Source organism: Colossoma macropomum, unplaced genomic scaffold, assembly GCF_904425465.1.
Source record: "Colossoma macropomum unplaced genomic scaffold, Colossoma_macropomum, whole genome shotgun sequence".
NCBI classification, from domain to species: Eukaryota; Metazoa; Chordata; class Actinopteri; order Characiformes; family Serrasalmidae; genus Colossoma; species Colossoma macropomum.
The window spans coordinates 16,204,002-16,219,894 of NW_023494790.1; the positions used below are offsets into that span (position 1 = coordinate 16,204,002).

The 15,893-nt window shown below is 39.3% G+C and overlaps 2 protein-coding genes across 3 annotated transcripts; both read left to right on the top strand.

The window, feature by feature from the left end:
- Positions 1-274: 274 nt before the first annotated feature.
- On the top strand, positions 275-7,983 carry LOC118809225. Its single transcript, XM_036572348.1, has 9 exons — positions 275-496; positions 916-1,043; positions 1,215-1,416; positions 2,278-2,398; positions 2,735-2,964; positions 4,165-4,347; positions 4,473-4,709; positions 5,102-5,398; positions 6,381-7,983. The coding sequence occupies exons 2-9, from the start codon at positions 964-966 to the stop codon at positions 6,924-6,926; spliced, it is 1,896 nt and encodes a 631-aa protein (XP_036428241.1). The 5' UTR covers positions 275-496; positions 916-963; the 3' UTR covers positions 6,927-7,983.
- On the top strand, positions 7,980-15,869 carry LOC118809227 (CD209 antigen-like protein C). Of its 2 annotated transcripts, XM_036572350.1 has the most exons (6): positions 7,980-8,390; positions 8,654-8,764; positions 9,145-9,279; positions 11,722-11,882; positions 12,207-12,331; positions 14,399-15,869. In XM_036572350.1, the coding sequence occupies exons 1-6, from the start codon at positions 8,336-8,338 to the stop codon at positions 14,547-14,549; spliced, it is 738 nt and encodes a 245-aa protein (XP_036428243.1). In that variant the 5' UTR covers positions 7,980-8,335; the 3' UTR covers positions 14,550-15,869. The 2 variants fall into 2 exon arrangements, with proteins under 2 accessions (XP_036428243.1, XP_036428244.1); XM_036572351.1 differs by lacking the exon at positions 8,654-8,764.
- Positions 15,870-15,893: the final 24 nt, after the last annotated feature.

A 15,893-nucleotide genomic window follows, 5' to 3' on the forward strand; every position in this document is an offset into this window, starting at 1 on the left:
AATATTAAGAATTATACATTAGTGATTATAGGCAACATACACAGGCTGTACAATGGTTATGATAACTATTGAAAGACAAAACGTCCAAACTAACCCAAAAAACATCTATAAATAATTTTTAAAAATGGGCACATGGAATCTGAACATAATAAGAGGGGTTATATCTGAATCCTTCGATTAAACAGTGCATTTGTCTTCCTGAAGCTTTAAAGCGCGTTTATCGGAGCACTTTCTCCAAAATACGCGAGAATGACGTCAGCAGCGCTGTCGGCCATCTTTGGCGGGAGTGAAGAGGAAGCAGCGGAGTTTAAAGTGGTGTTTTATGAAGATTATGAACACAGTTATTGACGTATTCAGCAACAGCTGGTTTTAGGTAGACCGGATGGGTGTCCCTTAAGCTGAGCTTTTGAATGTTGTGTGGATATTTGCGGCTGGTCGGTAGCTGAGCCAGAAACAGCGCTGACAGATGAGGCAGTCTGGTTTATTTGGATCTTGGGTAGGCTTGAGTAACTAACAACTGGTTACTTCTGTAAACTCTGTCTAGCGAGATAACTGCGCAGAATTTGGTCCTAATGTCTTATTACACTCATATGTTATAATACATATACGTATATATCTATAATTTGCACATTTATTTATGAGTTGATCTTGTGATGATGCATAGAGTAGTGACATAGTTGTGGCCCTGTGTTGGCTCCAGTTCATTAATTCACTAAGTAAGAAATAGGTTAAGTCAGAAAGATGTTATGACTGGGTAATTGCAGAATAAATTTCCAAGATAGCTTTTGTCTAATAGTGGTTAGAAGACACAGAATATCAAACAATGTCTAAAGTTAAAATAGTAGTGGTTAAACTTTTTTCTGTGTATATGAGATTATCAGCCATCAGTAGTCCTCCCTTTTGTGTGTTCTCTAGGTGCTTACAGGGCCCTATTGACTATTGACTGTGTAGGAAGAGACCACCATGCCTTCCAGTTGTGCTGTCATTAACTGCACCTCCCAGAAGTACTCCAGAAACTCTGATGAGACTCTGTCATTCCACAGGTAGCCTGCTGAAAACTAACTGGATCTTTAAGTTTAACTTCATTGTAGATAACGTTTCTTCTTAAAGGCAGGAGAAGTTGTGGGTCAGTAACACTGTTGGATTATGATCCTGTTAGCTTTCTTTAGTAGTTTTAAAATTCATAGTAAAGATGCTAAATTGTTTGTATACAGATTCCCTAAGGACCCTGAGCGGAGGCTGGAGTGGTGTAATGCTGTTCGCATGCACACTTCGGCCTTGGAGCCATTCACTCTGTCCGATAACAGTGTGCTCTGCAGCAAGCACTTCACAGAGGACATGTTTGATCGCACTGGTCAGACTGTGCGTCTACGAGACAAAGCCATACCCTCTGTCTTCAGTCTACAAGCTAGAAAGGTGCAGCAATGCAGTAAAATATTTCAGATTTTTTTTTTCATTTTTGCAATGTTTAGTCACTTTAAAATAATACATTTTACATATACCTTAATTTGAAAAAGCATCTTGTATGTATCAAAGTTTTGATAAATGCAACTTTTGATATATTGATATATGACCTACTCCTTGTTTCTACACTCATTGTCCACTTTATCAGCTCCACTTACTATATAGGTGCACTTTGTAGTTCTACAATTACAGACTGTAGTCCATCTGTTTCTCTGTATACTTTGTTAGCCCCCTTTTACCCTGTTCTTCAGTGGTCAGGACCCCCAAGGACCCTCACAGAGCAGGTACTATTTGGGTGGTGGATCTTTCTCAGCACTGCAGTAACACTGATGTGGTGGTGTGTTAGTGTGTGTTGTGCTGGTCTGAGTGGATCAGACACAGCAGTGCTGCTGGAGTTTTTAAAACTGCCAGACTGAGAATAGTCCACCAACCAAAAATATCCACCCAACAGCGTCCTGTGACCACTGATGAAGGACTAGAGGATGACCAACACAAACTGTGCAGCAGCAGATGAGCTATCGTCTCTGACTTTACATCTAAAAGGTGGACTGGCAAGGTAGGAGTGTCTGATAGTGGACAGTGAGTGGACACAGTGTTTAAAAACTCCAGCAGCACTGCTGTGTCTGATCCACTCAGACCAGCACAACACACACTAACACAAAGTGCACCTATATAGTAAGTGGAGCTGATAAAGTGGACAGTGAGCGTGGAAACAAGGAGGTGGATGTAATGTTATACCTGATCGGTGTATATATACATTTGGTGGGTTTATTAATTATCAGTGAAATGTTAATGCTTTTGTGCTTTTTCCAGAGAACAAAAGATGAGGATAAAAAAGAGGGGATTCCACATAAAAAGAGAAACAGTGCAAGACTGCTAAGGAAAAGAGAAAAGCATTGGGAAGAGAGCAATAAAGAGACCATACAAAGCACAGGTGAGTCTTGGTACTTCATGTTTATGGTGAGATTTTATTTAGAAAAAATAAAGTACATCAAAAATCCCATTAAAATATTAAACTATTGAAGCCATTGAAAAATCTGGCATTGATTCTGAAGTTGTTACTATGAGACATCAGTACAGCCAAATGCACAGACATGAACTTCAAGAAGACTCTATAGTTTTCTTGGCATATCTTGGAATTATGAAACCAACTACTGAAAGCATTGTTAGTTAAATATTGTGATATATGAAACTATGCACTGTAGTAAGGTATAGTAATTGGATCCTTTCCCTGATTTGAATTGGAGTGTTTCCATGTTTCTCTACCCAGCACCAGGTCTGGGAGAGTTGGCTCTGGCAGCAGAATTGATGGAAGAGTGTCAACAGGAGATTCAGAAGGGCTTCCAGAATGACCACAGTGGCCTTCCCCTCCCATCTGACCCAGCCCGACTGTGTGGTCTGGTGCGAAATTTGGCTAAAGAGAGACACTGGCAAGAGGAAACCCTGCTTACACTCCGCAGAGATCTCAAAGCCAAGGACACTCAGCTGCAGGAGAAGAAGGTGGGCTGCAGGGGTGCAAACCTCCCACAGTGATTTTAATGCCATTCTTTAGAAAATGATTGCTGAAACCTTAAATTTCATGATTGGATTATTTTGGTACTACATACATACATCATCTAAACCACTTATCCTTCTGGGTCGCGGTGGGGTGCTGGAGCCTATCCCAGCTGTCATTGGGCGGAAGGCAGGATACACCCTGGACAGGTCGCCAGTCCATCGCAGGGCAGACAGACAGACATACACAATCACACACTCACTCACACCTAGGGGCAATTTAGCAAGTCCAATCAGCCTGACTGCATGTTTTTGGACTGTGGGAGGAAACCGGAGTACCCGGAGGAAACCCACGCAGACACGGGGAGAACATGCAAACTCCACACAGAAACGACCCTGGTCGCCCGGCCGGGAATCGAACCCAGGCCATTCTTGCTGTGAGGCGACAGCACTACCCACTGCGCCACTGTGCCACCCACCTATTTTGGTACTATTTAGAACTATATGCATTTTTTTATTTTTATGAATATATTTATGTATACAGTCTCAAAAGTCAGAGACCACCCTTCATTTATTAAATTTCCAGTCAAAACAGCCAGAGTTAAAATTATTACGATCAAACTAATGTTAACATTATTAAAAGATATAGAGAAAATGGAACAACTGTGCAAGACCTGGGGGTTAAGCTATCTGAAAATATGCACAGGTGTTTCTGTCCATCCTTCCACTGTGAAAAGACAACTCAGCTTTGGTCTGAACAGATGTGTAGCTGTCAAGAAGTTGTTGCTGAGAAAAGAAAGTAGACAAACAAGAACATTTTTAGATTAAACAAAGAAGCTGCTGGTGTTCTCAGAACAAAGGACTGACCACCCCAGAATCCAGACCTTAACATCACTAATTATGTTTGGGATTACTTGGAAGTGATCCAAGTAAGAAACAGAAAATACAACCAACTTCTAAGACTAAACTTTGGAGGTGTGGAAAAATATCCCTGTAGATTTCTTTGAAAAACTGAAAGCAAGTGTCCCATAAAGCCTGGAGAGGCAAAGGGTGGACACAATGCCACAATGCATCAAAGCATTTTAACACAGCCAAATGTATTGCTTTGTTATTTGTATTATTATTGTTTGCATTTTATTACTTTTTTGTTTCCTGCCACCTCCTCTTCTCTCATCTTGTATTCCTTTCTCTCTCTTTCACTGTCAGCTGCGGTTGGAGTGGATGACACTAAATCAGAAAGAGGTTGATCAGTCTAAAGTGTATTCACTGGAGAAGATGTTGTCTGAACAGCGTCTGGAGCTGCTAAAGTTACAGGAGGAACTGGCGCGTACCAAGAAGCAACTAGAGGAAAGAACAGAGTCCTTCCAGTGGCTGGCTGCTATCCGACAAGTGAAACTTTATTTCTTCATCTTGTCCTAAACTCTTTTTTTCTGCTTGTTTTTCCCTCCCCACAGCTATTTATTTTGTGGATTTGACCAGTTATTCATTTTCCCTCACTTGCCTCTGTGTCTCAGGTCACTCCACCCTCACGTCCCAGCATGTTCAGCGTGAAGGCTCTTTGTCGTGGGTCTGCAAAATGGCTCCGTTTCTACACAGGCATTAACTCGTATGCACGTTTCCAGACACTGCTGGCTTTCCTGCAGGGCACAAGTGGATCTGTCCTGGACTGGAATGACCAGGAGGAGAATGAGGGGGGTGAGGAAGAGGAGGACGAAAGAATGAGTGAGAAAGAGGAGCATGTGCCGCCAACTGTACGTTCAGACCACCCTCAGACTAAAAACAACAGAAGCAAGTTTATGTGGAATTTTTCCATCATCAGCCTCTTGCAGTATTTTATCATATTCAGTTTAACATGCTTTGTCTTTTTTTGTATTTTGCATGTTGCAAGCTGACAGTTGTGTGACAATATTTTGTGTATGTCACATCTTAACCAGTAGATGTCGCACTAAACAGACTAATTCCGCCTATGCTCCAGCACTACTTTAGAACAACAGTTACTTGCAATTCACATTTGAAATTACATACAAATTACAGAAACATTTTTCATAGTCAATATAGTGAGGAACTGAAGTGTGGACCCAAATATGGGTCCTTAGGGTTTAAGGGGTTTCATTTATGTCTTCCTATGCCTTCTTATATTTAGGAGCCGAAGCTTAAGGCATCAGAGGATAATACATCAACAGCATTGCCTGTTACTGAACCAGACTGGACCCCAGAGGAGACAGCAGAGACGGTGCGTCTGCGGCTCTTGGGTACACGGCGGGCAGATGAGGGCAGACGACATGCTCTCAGCCCAGAGGACCAGCTCCTGCTGGTACTGACCCGCCTCCGCCTGGGCCTCCTCACTTCAGACCTATCCTTCCGCTTTCAAGTGGCAGAGGCTACTGTGTCCCGTGTGTGGGTCCACTGGGTGGAGCTCATGCAGAAGAGACTGCAACAGGTATAGGGGGATGATGAGAGAGAACTAAAGCTGTCTTGCTCTTTGTTATAAGAAAGCAAAATGTAGCAGAAGAGAGAGAAAATTAGTTTTGGTCAATAGGTATAATGATGACATTTAAACGGCCCATATCCTATATTTGTCTTGTATTTTACCTTATTCCTCTGAGGTCCACTTATAATATTTCTGCAATTTTATGTACAAAGAACAGTCATAATTAATTTAGTACATGGCCATTTTCCAACCTCTCTTTACCCCTTAGAATTAAACAGGCTGTTTTTGTTACTGTGCCTTTAAGACTAATATATGTAAATGAGCTCTGTTCTGATTTGCTGCCCTGTCTTGTGATTCATTCAAAAATGTGTGGCGCTAAACTGCTGTAGGCTGAATAAGCAGTTATACGTAAATAAGTTGGTTTCTTGTGATGTCACAGAAATAGTAAATTCAAAATGGGCTGTTTTGCAGCTTAGTTTCCATATGTGGACCATAAGTACTGGGGAGTGAATGCTAAACTTTAACAATGTTTGACATGCTACGTTTAGATTTTCCATGATATGGACTTGATTGAATTTTAAAATGTGAGTCTAAGAATGTTTATCATCACCTATTTTTTACTATTCAGACAATTAGGATCACAGTTTTTAGTTATATGAAACCAATTTTGTTGTAGGTACTTGTGTAACATGATTCCAATACAATGCTATTATTCCAGAACTTTACACATTTAAAGTAATTTACTGTCAAATAGAAGCTGTAAAATATTTTTTAGATGTGTCCAAAATGATGACCGAAACTGTGGTTGATAAAATTGTACTAATATTAACTTCCACAATGCCTTATATTTGTTATGTATTTATTATTGAGTGGTGATTAAGTATTGTACAATAGTGAATTAAGTATTGTATGTAACTTACTCTAAATAAAAAACATTCTAAATTAATAATTACAGGATAATATTAATCATTTCATTTCTGGTTTTGTCTAGATCCCAGTGCGTTGTAGCCCACACTACGTCTCAGTCTTCCAACCCAAACACACTCTGTCTCTTGGTTCTGGTCAACAGCTGACCATATTAGAATGTGCTGACCTCCTCTGTGACTCCTCAAACCGAGAGCGACTGCAAGTAGCCAGGAGGCCATGTCCCACCTCAGACCGACAACACTTATCAGCACTACCCTACCGCTTCCTCTGCCAGGTCCGTGCCTGCGCTGTGGCCTCACCAAATGGTTACCTAGGCTTCTGCAGTTCTACCCGCCTGGACGAGTGGCAGGAGCAGACAGTCAGTCAGGATGAGACCAAATCTGCCTCTCTGGCTTTACCTGCATTTTTAACGGGTGGAGAGGGGTCAGAGCCTATTGCTGGTATGCCAGTACGAGAAGTGCTGAGTATTAAGAGTCTGACAGATAAAGTGATGAAATATCATTATCTGAGGGTAGTCCATCCTTACAGATCAGAGACTCTACTGGACCAAACCTGGGAAGTGTGCTGCTACCTGGCCTGCCTTCTGCATCAGCCAATGGGGCTTCGCTAGACTCTCTATGCCCATCTTACTCCATACTGTAATATAGAGTTTGGCAAAATAAACACATTCTCCATATCTGGCATCGTAGCCTCTTTCTGCAGGCCCCCTAGTGGTAGCTCTGCTGCTGGAATGGGAATGGACTTGTATATTTTAAATTAATATGATGAAATAAAATGTTTTATCTCTGTGATTAGATTATCTAGGACATGGTTCTCTGTATATAAAATGTGATTCTGAATCCTCTAGGATATGCTGAAAAAAATAGTACTTTAATTGCCAAAAAAAAATGAAAATCTGTAAATTTGAAAACTGTTTTGGCCAGTTGTTCAACAGCTAGGCATTACAATTTCTTAGAAACCTTCTTGGATGAGTGCTACGTTTGCAGCCGAATGTGGTGATAATTACCATTCTTCAGACCTTACCCCAACGTCATTATGCAGTGACAACTCTGCACTAATTCATAGGTTAAAGGGGCATAGATCCACAGGCCATGGGTAATTTGATTGTTGAACACTGACAGCAAAACTTTCCATCATAGTCCAATAACAGTAGAGTGCTTTTGTATTGTCTAGAAAAAAATAGATTTTTTATTTGTACGGTTCCTGTCATAATACCAGTTTTAGCAAAAACTCAGTCTGCTGCTGTTTACAGCAAAGTGCTGACCTTGCAGGGACTTCCCCTGAAATGAACTTGCTAAAGAGTTGTGAAATTTCAGTTGAGCTTTGTTACAAAAAAGGCCTAACCAATAGGATTGGACTTTACATTTCTTCCAGTTTTAGAGTATAGCTTTATTTTTTGGTTTGTTTGTTTGTTTGTTTGTTTTTGTTATGTTTTCCATTGTCTGTTTGGCTCATGTCTCCCACAGTTGACAGTTATTCTGAAGAACACTGTGCGTGGGCTACCAGTTCATAAACTGCTCTGTAGCTAAATTTCATAGCTCCAGAACTGAAAGTGACTTTTGTCCTGTACCTCCTGTGCAGGTGGGTGAATTCACGCCTGGTGGTCTCCTGCAGAGCACGTGTTGCATGCTGCACTGCAGAGAAATAGAAAGGAAATGGTGGAGGTCGGCTGTGGCTTTTATGGTGTGTTTTATGAAACACAAGAGTAATATATTAAAATAGAAAAAGAAAAGAACAAATTATTGACAGTTATTGATTTCAGACACAGTTATTGAAGACTTCTACAATATTGAAACTTGAAAAGCAATCGTGTCTGCTTTCACAGCCTTTCTCCAGTTCCTTGTATTTTCACAGTGGAAGTAGAAAATATATTTTTTTTCACGCCTTCCTGAAGAAGGGGTGTTGCTGTTGAAACTGTAAGAGGAAGGAACATGCCGGGTAGAGACCTTATTGCTGTCCAAAACCTGAGAAAATGTAGTTGTTCAACGGATTCACTGAAGCAAGACAAGCTACAGAGTTATGGAGCCCCTAATCAGTTCAGTGAATCGCGCTGATAACACCAGGACAAAAGCAGGTATGGTCTTCTAATCACACTCTTCTGTTAATTGCTTGGTAGTTATAAACATATTTAAATACATGTATAAATTATTCACCTCTTGAATGCTAGGCTTATTATCCTTGTTGTTCTTATCTATTCATATTCCTTGTAATATTCTTATGTAAATTGTGTAGGAGTGAGAGGAGTTGAAGTGCAGGTCAATAAATGGGTCGTTAGGGTTTAAGGGGGAAAAAAACACTTTTTCAGTTGTACTTTTGAGATCGTTTTCGTGTTTACAGGAAGAGAACACAATGTGGATAAAAGGCCTGATCAAGTATGGATGCGGCTGGTGCTTCTCTTTACTGTCATCTTGCTAGTCAAGGCACTACTGATTACAAGTGCCACCTTTTGTAAGTCTGGTCTCAAAACTGTTCAAATCAGGGTCATTCCCCTTAATGTACAGAATGATTTTGTCTGCATCTTAAATTATCCATGCAGTCCAGAGCTTTTAAACCTCATTTCCTCTCCTCAGTGTTTTTTCTGCATGCCTTTACACAATATTTCTACTTTGTTATTAGAAAGCTTTTAATTGGGGGTATGGACCTGCATTTCTAGAAGGCTGCTTTGGGGCAATGTCTGTTGTGAAAAGTGCGACTTTGTGAAAAGTGTGAAAAGGGCTGTTTTCCCTCACCTTTACTTTCTAAAGAAACTGAGCGAGTGCTGTGACACAGAGAAAGTTTCAGTTCTACTGAAAGCGATGTGTTAGTCTGTGCTTTTTTTTACTTTTCAGTACTGAGAGTGGATGTGTCTGAAGACCTGCAGAATAACAGAACTTGTGAAAGGAACAACAGCACAGAGATAGAGATATTACAGCTTCGTGAACACCTCCAGAAGCTCACAGCGCTGCTTCATAATGTCACCAAAGGTATGCAGCAACTCTATAGCTGTTCTGGTGTCACTGAGTGTTAATCCTTTAACCCAGGGGTGTCCAATCTTAGCCGCAAAGGGCTGGCGTGGGAGCAGGTTTTCATTCCAAAGAAGAAGAGCACGCCTGATTTCACTCGTTTAATCAGTCAGTCTCAGTCTTTAAACAGCTGATCATGTGTGCTCCTGCTTTGTTACAACAAAAACCTGCAGCCACACTGGCCCTTTGCAGATAAGATTTGACACCCCTACTTTAACCTCTTAAACTCATGCACATGCACAGGTAGACCCCAAAAGGGGGCTTAAGCCCCTGCCCTTTTGCTCTCAGACATGGCCATTCTTCAATATCAGTTTCAGCAAGGTTCAGCTCAGCTTAGCCCCAGGAAAATAGCTTGTGGGTCTTGGGCAGTACTGACCACCTATGGAGCCCTAATAATAAATTACTGATAGCATCTCTGTATGAAAGAGTCATATTATGGTTATTTTGAACAAAAGCCAAATATAATATGGCAAGAAGAGACGCTAATACCTTCATCAACCATATTTTTATTACTGTTCAAAACAGGACTAATGCCAGGCTTTAGGGAACACTTAAATAGAGGTATAACTCACAGGTGACAATTACATCGCAGGTTACAGTGTGGTACACTGAGGAGTGGGGTTGAAATCCTTAACACTATGTTTGATTTCTTCTGAAACATGATCACTGTCTATCTTGATAAGTGTTTGCAATATACTGTAAATTAAATTAGGTTTACTTCACCTTCTGCCTTTATTCTTTTATTTTTTTTTCATTGAGCCACTGTCCCAACTATCTGTGCATGGGTCAGCTCTGAGACTTATTTTACATCTTAAGGATTAATATTTAGTAATTACATGGAAAACAATGCACACTAGCTGAATTCTTAAACTTCCTGTTATCTTTGGGGTTAATTTGTCCTTATTCAGTGTTTAATGTCCTTTTTCTTTTGCTAAGAAACAAAGTACCTGACACACAAACTTGGGAATTTTAATTATAATGATTTTCCTGAGGTTTAAATTGCTGGGGTCAAATCGACTCTAAGGATAAAAGATATTAGTAAATTTAAAGGTAACAGGAGGGTTAAGGTGTAGAAGTAAGGAATGCAAGTCTGAAACTTCCTGCTGTTCCAAGGAGTTCACAGACCTGGCAGAAGGTCCAGACGTCTGTTCCTCACTCCTGTAATTTAATAGCTCGTATATTTTACATTTTTCATGTAGTTATTAAATGGTACGCCTTAGGATGTAAACAGCTATGACATTTTAGAGGTTAATAAAAGATGTTAAAAAGTTATTTAAAATTTTCATATTCCATTTAATTGATAACTGTAGACTTTGGGCTAAGCCCTTGGTAACATTTCCCTAAACAACAACATTATTGTTCTTAACTCCTTGTTCAGTTTTTAAGGTATTAATTTTTAGTAATTAATGTATTTACTTGCTTTTTAATTTACTTATAGTAATTACTTTGTAATTATTAGTAACTATTTTTTAATGACTTTGTAATTATTTAGTACGTACTATGAAACTATTATGAAGGTATTGTGGATATGTGAATGTAGATAGAGTGAAAAATGTAACCTTGCATTTAATTGCTGTCCAAAGAAAAATGTATATCTCCAAAATAGTAAATTCACAATAGAAGGTTCTTAATTTTAATGTAAGTTAATGTAAAAGTTGTTTTATTCGAAGTAATTTCTGTTTGTCCATTCATCATGAAATTTTCATTGAAGGTAAAGGACAGCTGCCAGGTTCAAATGATGTAGAAAAATAAAAACAACAAAAATGGAGATGCACAATGATGTGAGCCTTTGTAGAGTTGTTTGATGTGAAGTGATCCATTCTAGAGAAACTTACAAAAGTCAGAATTGTTCACAGTGGTGGTGATAGGAACCAGACATCTAAAGGGTTTAATGCCTCTAACAGCTCCCTCACAGAAAAATATAGCACAAAATGGCTACGAATACACTATCCGATGCCTGAGACATTGTTTTACACTATTTTTGTGAAGATTTTTATGTTTTTGTTTTTGTTTTTTCAGTCCATTCATGATGGAGAGGTACATGCGGGATGGATTAAGGCAATATATTACCCCCCAAAAAAATCACATTTACCACTATGTTACCATTTTCAACATTACATACAAAAAAGATACATGTAGGTTCACTGGTTGTTTTGAAAAAAATAAGTAAAATGGTAATATTTGCAATGTAAACATTGCAACCCCTGGCTCCTATCACCACCACTGAAAAGAAATTTTAGTCAGTCAGTTTCTCCACAATAAGCTACTTCACATCAAATCACCCTGACTGACTTGTGGAGTATAATGTCGCTGAACGGTGGAGTTTAATGTCGTCCTCTTCTAGGCCTCTTGCACAGTCTCAATCACACAACTCCATGCCCTCTTTTCCTCTATGTCCGTCAGACTCCAGATGTCAGCTATGCCCAAAGCAATGGCACTGGCTCTGGGGCCACTGCTACTTCTTCTCTGTGGGCCTGGAGAAGGATCGCAAGTGGGCAGAGAGTGTGGACTACTGCAGAGAGCACAATGCCAGCCTGGCGGTCATTCAAGATGCCACTGAGATGGTACGAATGGACTGATAGATGGATGGGTTGATGAGCGTTCATGTCAGTGATGCGTTCAGAGACTAGCAGAAACAACAATGAGTGCGAACAAAACAGGTTAAATAAAGGAGTTCAGAAAAGTAAGAGTAAATAGTGAGGATTCTCTGTCATTAGACCAGAACCAGTTCTTTTTCTCTTACATGTTACTTAAGTGATGCAATACTAATTGGCTAACAGCAATTGCTTCAAGTTCAAAAGTAATTATTTGATTAAATTCTCAGTTTTAAATATGAAACTCTAGAGTGTGCATTCAGAAAATAAATAATTTATGAATACCTTTTACAGCAATTTGTCCTGGGATATATGATGACGTTTTCCGAGACGCCATTTCTCTGGCTGGGCCTCACTGACTCTCAGGAAGAGGGTGTGTGGATTTGGCAGGATGGGACATCTTTTCACAAGCACAGCTTGTAAGTATCTGTCAGTCACATATGTACCCAATCACTGATCCTTCTGTATTCTGATTATTTGATTAATTTCAGAACTCTGACTGTCATCGTAAGGCTAAAGCAGTTGGTCTCATTCTTGGTGCTCTGATCATTGTGAAGTTTCCATGCTTCATTACACCTGCTTCAGTTCATGAAGCAGAGCGTCATTATGCGAGTTGGATGGCGTGTAATAGACAGACAGACAGATAGACGGATAAATCATAAATCAGTAAAACTGCAGTATGTTAAAGAAAGGTGAAAATTGCATTAAAATGAGAGTCTGGCTGCTGATGGCTAACCAAAAATGATCATACAGTAAAAATGATCCTCTCCTGTGACAGCTGGGTCCTCTGGTGTGACTTAAGAAGGGCATCACAAGAGGGGACACAAGCATGAGTTAATGGAAAATAACCTATTTTAATAGTGATTGTTCATAACATTTCAAAAAAGTTTAACATGATTGTCCATATTTTTAAATAGTTTGCAAATTTGCATGGTTCTAAGGCAAAGTGCGACTATTCGGTCGGTGTACCTAATTAAATGGACAATGAATGTAGATACAAGTCCTCATAAACTGTATACTGGTCACAGATTATAATGCCTCATGGTGTTTTTGACATTATAACATTATTCAAAGAGTACCGTCAAAGCAGAGTACAGGAGGAGTGGAGCACATTATAGGTATATATGCATATACACTCTCAGAAATAAAGGTATGAAACTGTAATTGAGACAGCACCCCTCTTGTCACTGGGGTGGTACCCTCCAGGGTACATCTCAGTACATTTAGCCAGGGAACATAATTGTACTATAATCCACCGAATTTTTTTTTTTTTTTTCAACTTGTATTGACTCCAAACACCCCATTATTGTTCTGTTTTAAAACATTAGGTTATGAAAAGGTACAAATATGTACTTTTGACCTCGGCAAAAAACTTACAAAAAGGTACACAATTGGACTTTAAAACCACTGTTGTACCTTTGAGGAAACATTTATATTGTTTGTATTTTGATAAACGAAAAATGTACCTGCACAGTACCTTTATTTCTAATGGTGTGTTTGTATATGACCAAGTAGCATGGTCATTTAATACTTTGGAAGGAATGCAATAAATTACAATATTTACTATTAAGTAGAAAAATTTGTTTAAAAAATAGTTGTCTGAACATGCTAAACAGTCATAAGACATGTTTTGTTAATTTGCTAAGGAAAAATAAGTTAATGCATCTGTTACAACTTTAATAATAGGTGGAGGGAGGATGCCGGGGGCAGGTGTGAAGACGGAGAGCTATTTTTATTATTCATACACAACGCAAAAACCACTTGGCTTTTCAGCCCACAGACAAATTAAGACAAGACACTCGCTGGGACTTTCTTAGTCCTTTCTTTCTTTTGTTCAGTTCAGCTCAGCTTTAGCTCTGCTCTGCTCGGCTCGCCTCAACTCTCACGCCTTCACGGGTCTCATTCTCTCTCTGGGCTCTGCCACCTACTGAGAGAAGAGGTGACTATAAGTAGGCTGGCAGAAACAAGGCACAGGTGAACATCATCAGCTACTTAGCCCATTGGTTCAGCCCGTCCGGCTTCTCCATCCTGCATTCGACGCTCGGCCACGTCCCCTTCTCCAGAGAACACTTCTGCACATTTGACACACATTTTATATTTTATGTTTACTTTTTTCTAACATGTTAAATAAATAGAGATTGTGCTTTAAAATTCATGAAAAAAGGACATATTTAAATGTGTTCCCTGTTCAGGATGTGTTAATTTATTTTCATTTTAAAAATCAACATGCAAAATAACTTTTGCTTATGACTGTATCTTAACCCAAAAGCAACAAACAAGTAATATAAGACAATTTAAATAGTTCATGCTTGAAATCAATCAAATCAGGAGTGTCAAACTCAAGTCCTGGAGACTCAGAGCCCTGCAGCCTTTTCTCTATAATTAACTGAGGATGGTCTTTGTAGTTAGCTGATGAGTTGAAGAAGGTGCGATTTTAAGCTGATCTACATTTTGTGCTCTGACATTTTGTGCATGTGTGTTTTCAGCATAAAGCTGCAGTGGGACTCTGAGGAGAGAGACTGTGCAGACCTGAGGGGGAACGGAAGTGTGTTTGCCGCTGACTGTAAGGTGTACGGGCCCTGGCTGTGTAAGAAACCCATGGAGCCAGAGAATTACCCGACATCAACACCAGCATGACCACATAAGGAGCATAACATGCAGAGTTTCTTGTCACTTATAAGACACACCCTGCCCTGACAGTCATTAGTGCAGTCTTGCCGGTTAGTGAGCAGATTTTCACACTAGAAGTGAAAGTAAGCAGTGTTTCAAAAGCCCCTCTCCTGGGACGTAGCATGTGCAGTCACTGCAGCACCTAAATGGATTTACGTCATATCCAAATTAGGTGCACCTGCAAGGAGCCTGCTGGCCTGAAAGCAGTGAGTAATGTGTGAGTGAAGTTTCAATGACTTTTTAACCACCTTTAGTCAACATACGAAAAAAAGTCATATGTCAAACTTTATAGCCTCTATGTTTCACAAAAAAAGCTGCATATTAGAGGGGACTATGTGTTGAAGGAGGTGTATTAATTCAGTCAGAGTCACATGGATACATATTTACATACTTTATTCTGACATTTATATTAATCGATTGCAGTCACTGAAAACATATATTAGCATTTCATATATTAGTATATATTCATATAAAGGTCACTAAATCTTACTGAATTACCAATAAACATAGTGGTATAAGAGGTAGTGATGCTCCTTCTCTTACTGTAAGTACTCTTTGTCGTACTCTGCTCTTATCAAGTACAACAATGTCCATTAAAGTGAACAATAATATTTTTGACATAGACATTAAATATGTACACCCTAGTGTAATCATTTGAGTTCACACTTTGACACACATTAATTCTAAAATAAAGTGCAGCCAGGTAACAATCAGAGTAATAAAAGGACAACTACAGAGAAATAGAAAATACAGTACACACATTAGCTTTTTATGGTATTTGTCTAGGATTAATCTGTAGACAGATAAATAAATAATTTGATGATGTTTGTATAGTTAGATTTACATGTAAACAAATAAATATGTGAATATTGTATTTGAATGGAAGGGTACACGAAAGACTAAAGGAATGATGAAAAGTTGAACATAACTGAAGGAAAGCTCCATACATAGTAAACAAATCATAAAATGATAATAGTGAACTTTTATTTACACTCATTTAAGCTTCAGCTAATGATTTTTACTGAAAGGAAAGGGAGGAAGGAACTGGTCACTGTGGGTCCTGCCCACAGAGAGGGCAGGGGAAAGATGTGGTTGGGATATGGTGCCAGGCACTTTTGGGTAGGGGTAGTATGGTGCCTACAGTCAATCTGGCTACTGAAGTAACTAATGTTTTGAAAAAGATCCTAGTTAAAAGTCCACATATCTGCCCCTCTGGTAGTGAGGAGTTACAGCATACCTGAGCTGTATATCACTGCTTTTGTAACAAAAGCTTATAATATGAAATGATATTATTTTTCTTACTTGTATGTA

What these genes read in the sequence shown, in the direction of transcription:
- LOC118809225 (XM_036572348.1), top strand. Translation starts at nt 964, where the DNA reads ATGCCTTCCAGTTGTGCTGTCATTAACTGCACCTCCCAGAAGTACTCC. An exon ending in CTCAGCTGCAGGAGAAGAAG is followed by an intron (nt 2,965 to 4,164) that starts GTGGGCTGCAGG and finishes TTTCACTGTCAG; the next exon opens with CTGCGGTTGGAGTGGATGAC. An exon ending in TGCAGAAGAGACTGCAACAG is followed by an intron (nt 5,399 to 6,380) that starts GTATAGGGGGAT and finishes GGTTTTGTCTAG; the next exon opens with ATCCCAGTGCGTTGTAGCCC.
- LOC118809227 (XM_036572350.1), top strand. Translation starts at nt 8,336, where the DNA reads ATGGAGCCCCTAATCAGTTCAGTGAATCGCGCTGATAACACCAGGACA. An exon ending in TAACACCAGGACAAAAGCAG is followed by an intron (nt 8,391 to 8,653) that starts GTATGGTCTTCT and finishes TCGTGTTTACAG; the next exon opens with GAAGAGAACACAATGTGGAT. An exon ending in TCTTTTCACAAGCACAGCTT is followed by an intron (nt 12,332 to 14,398) that starts GTAAGTATCTGT and finishes GTGTGTTTTCAG; the next exon opens with CATAAAGCTGCAGTGGGACT.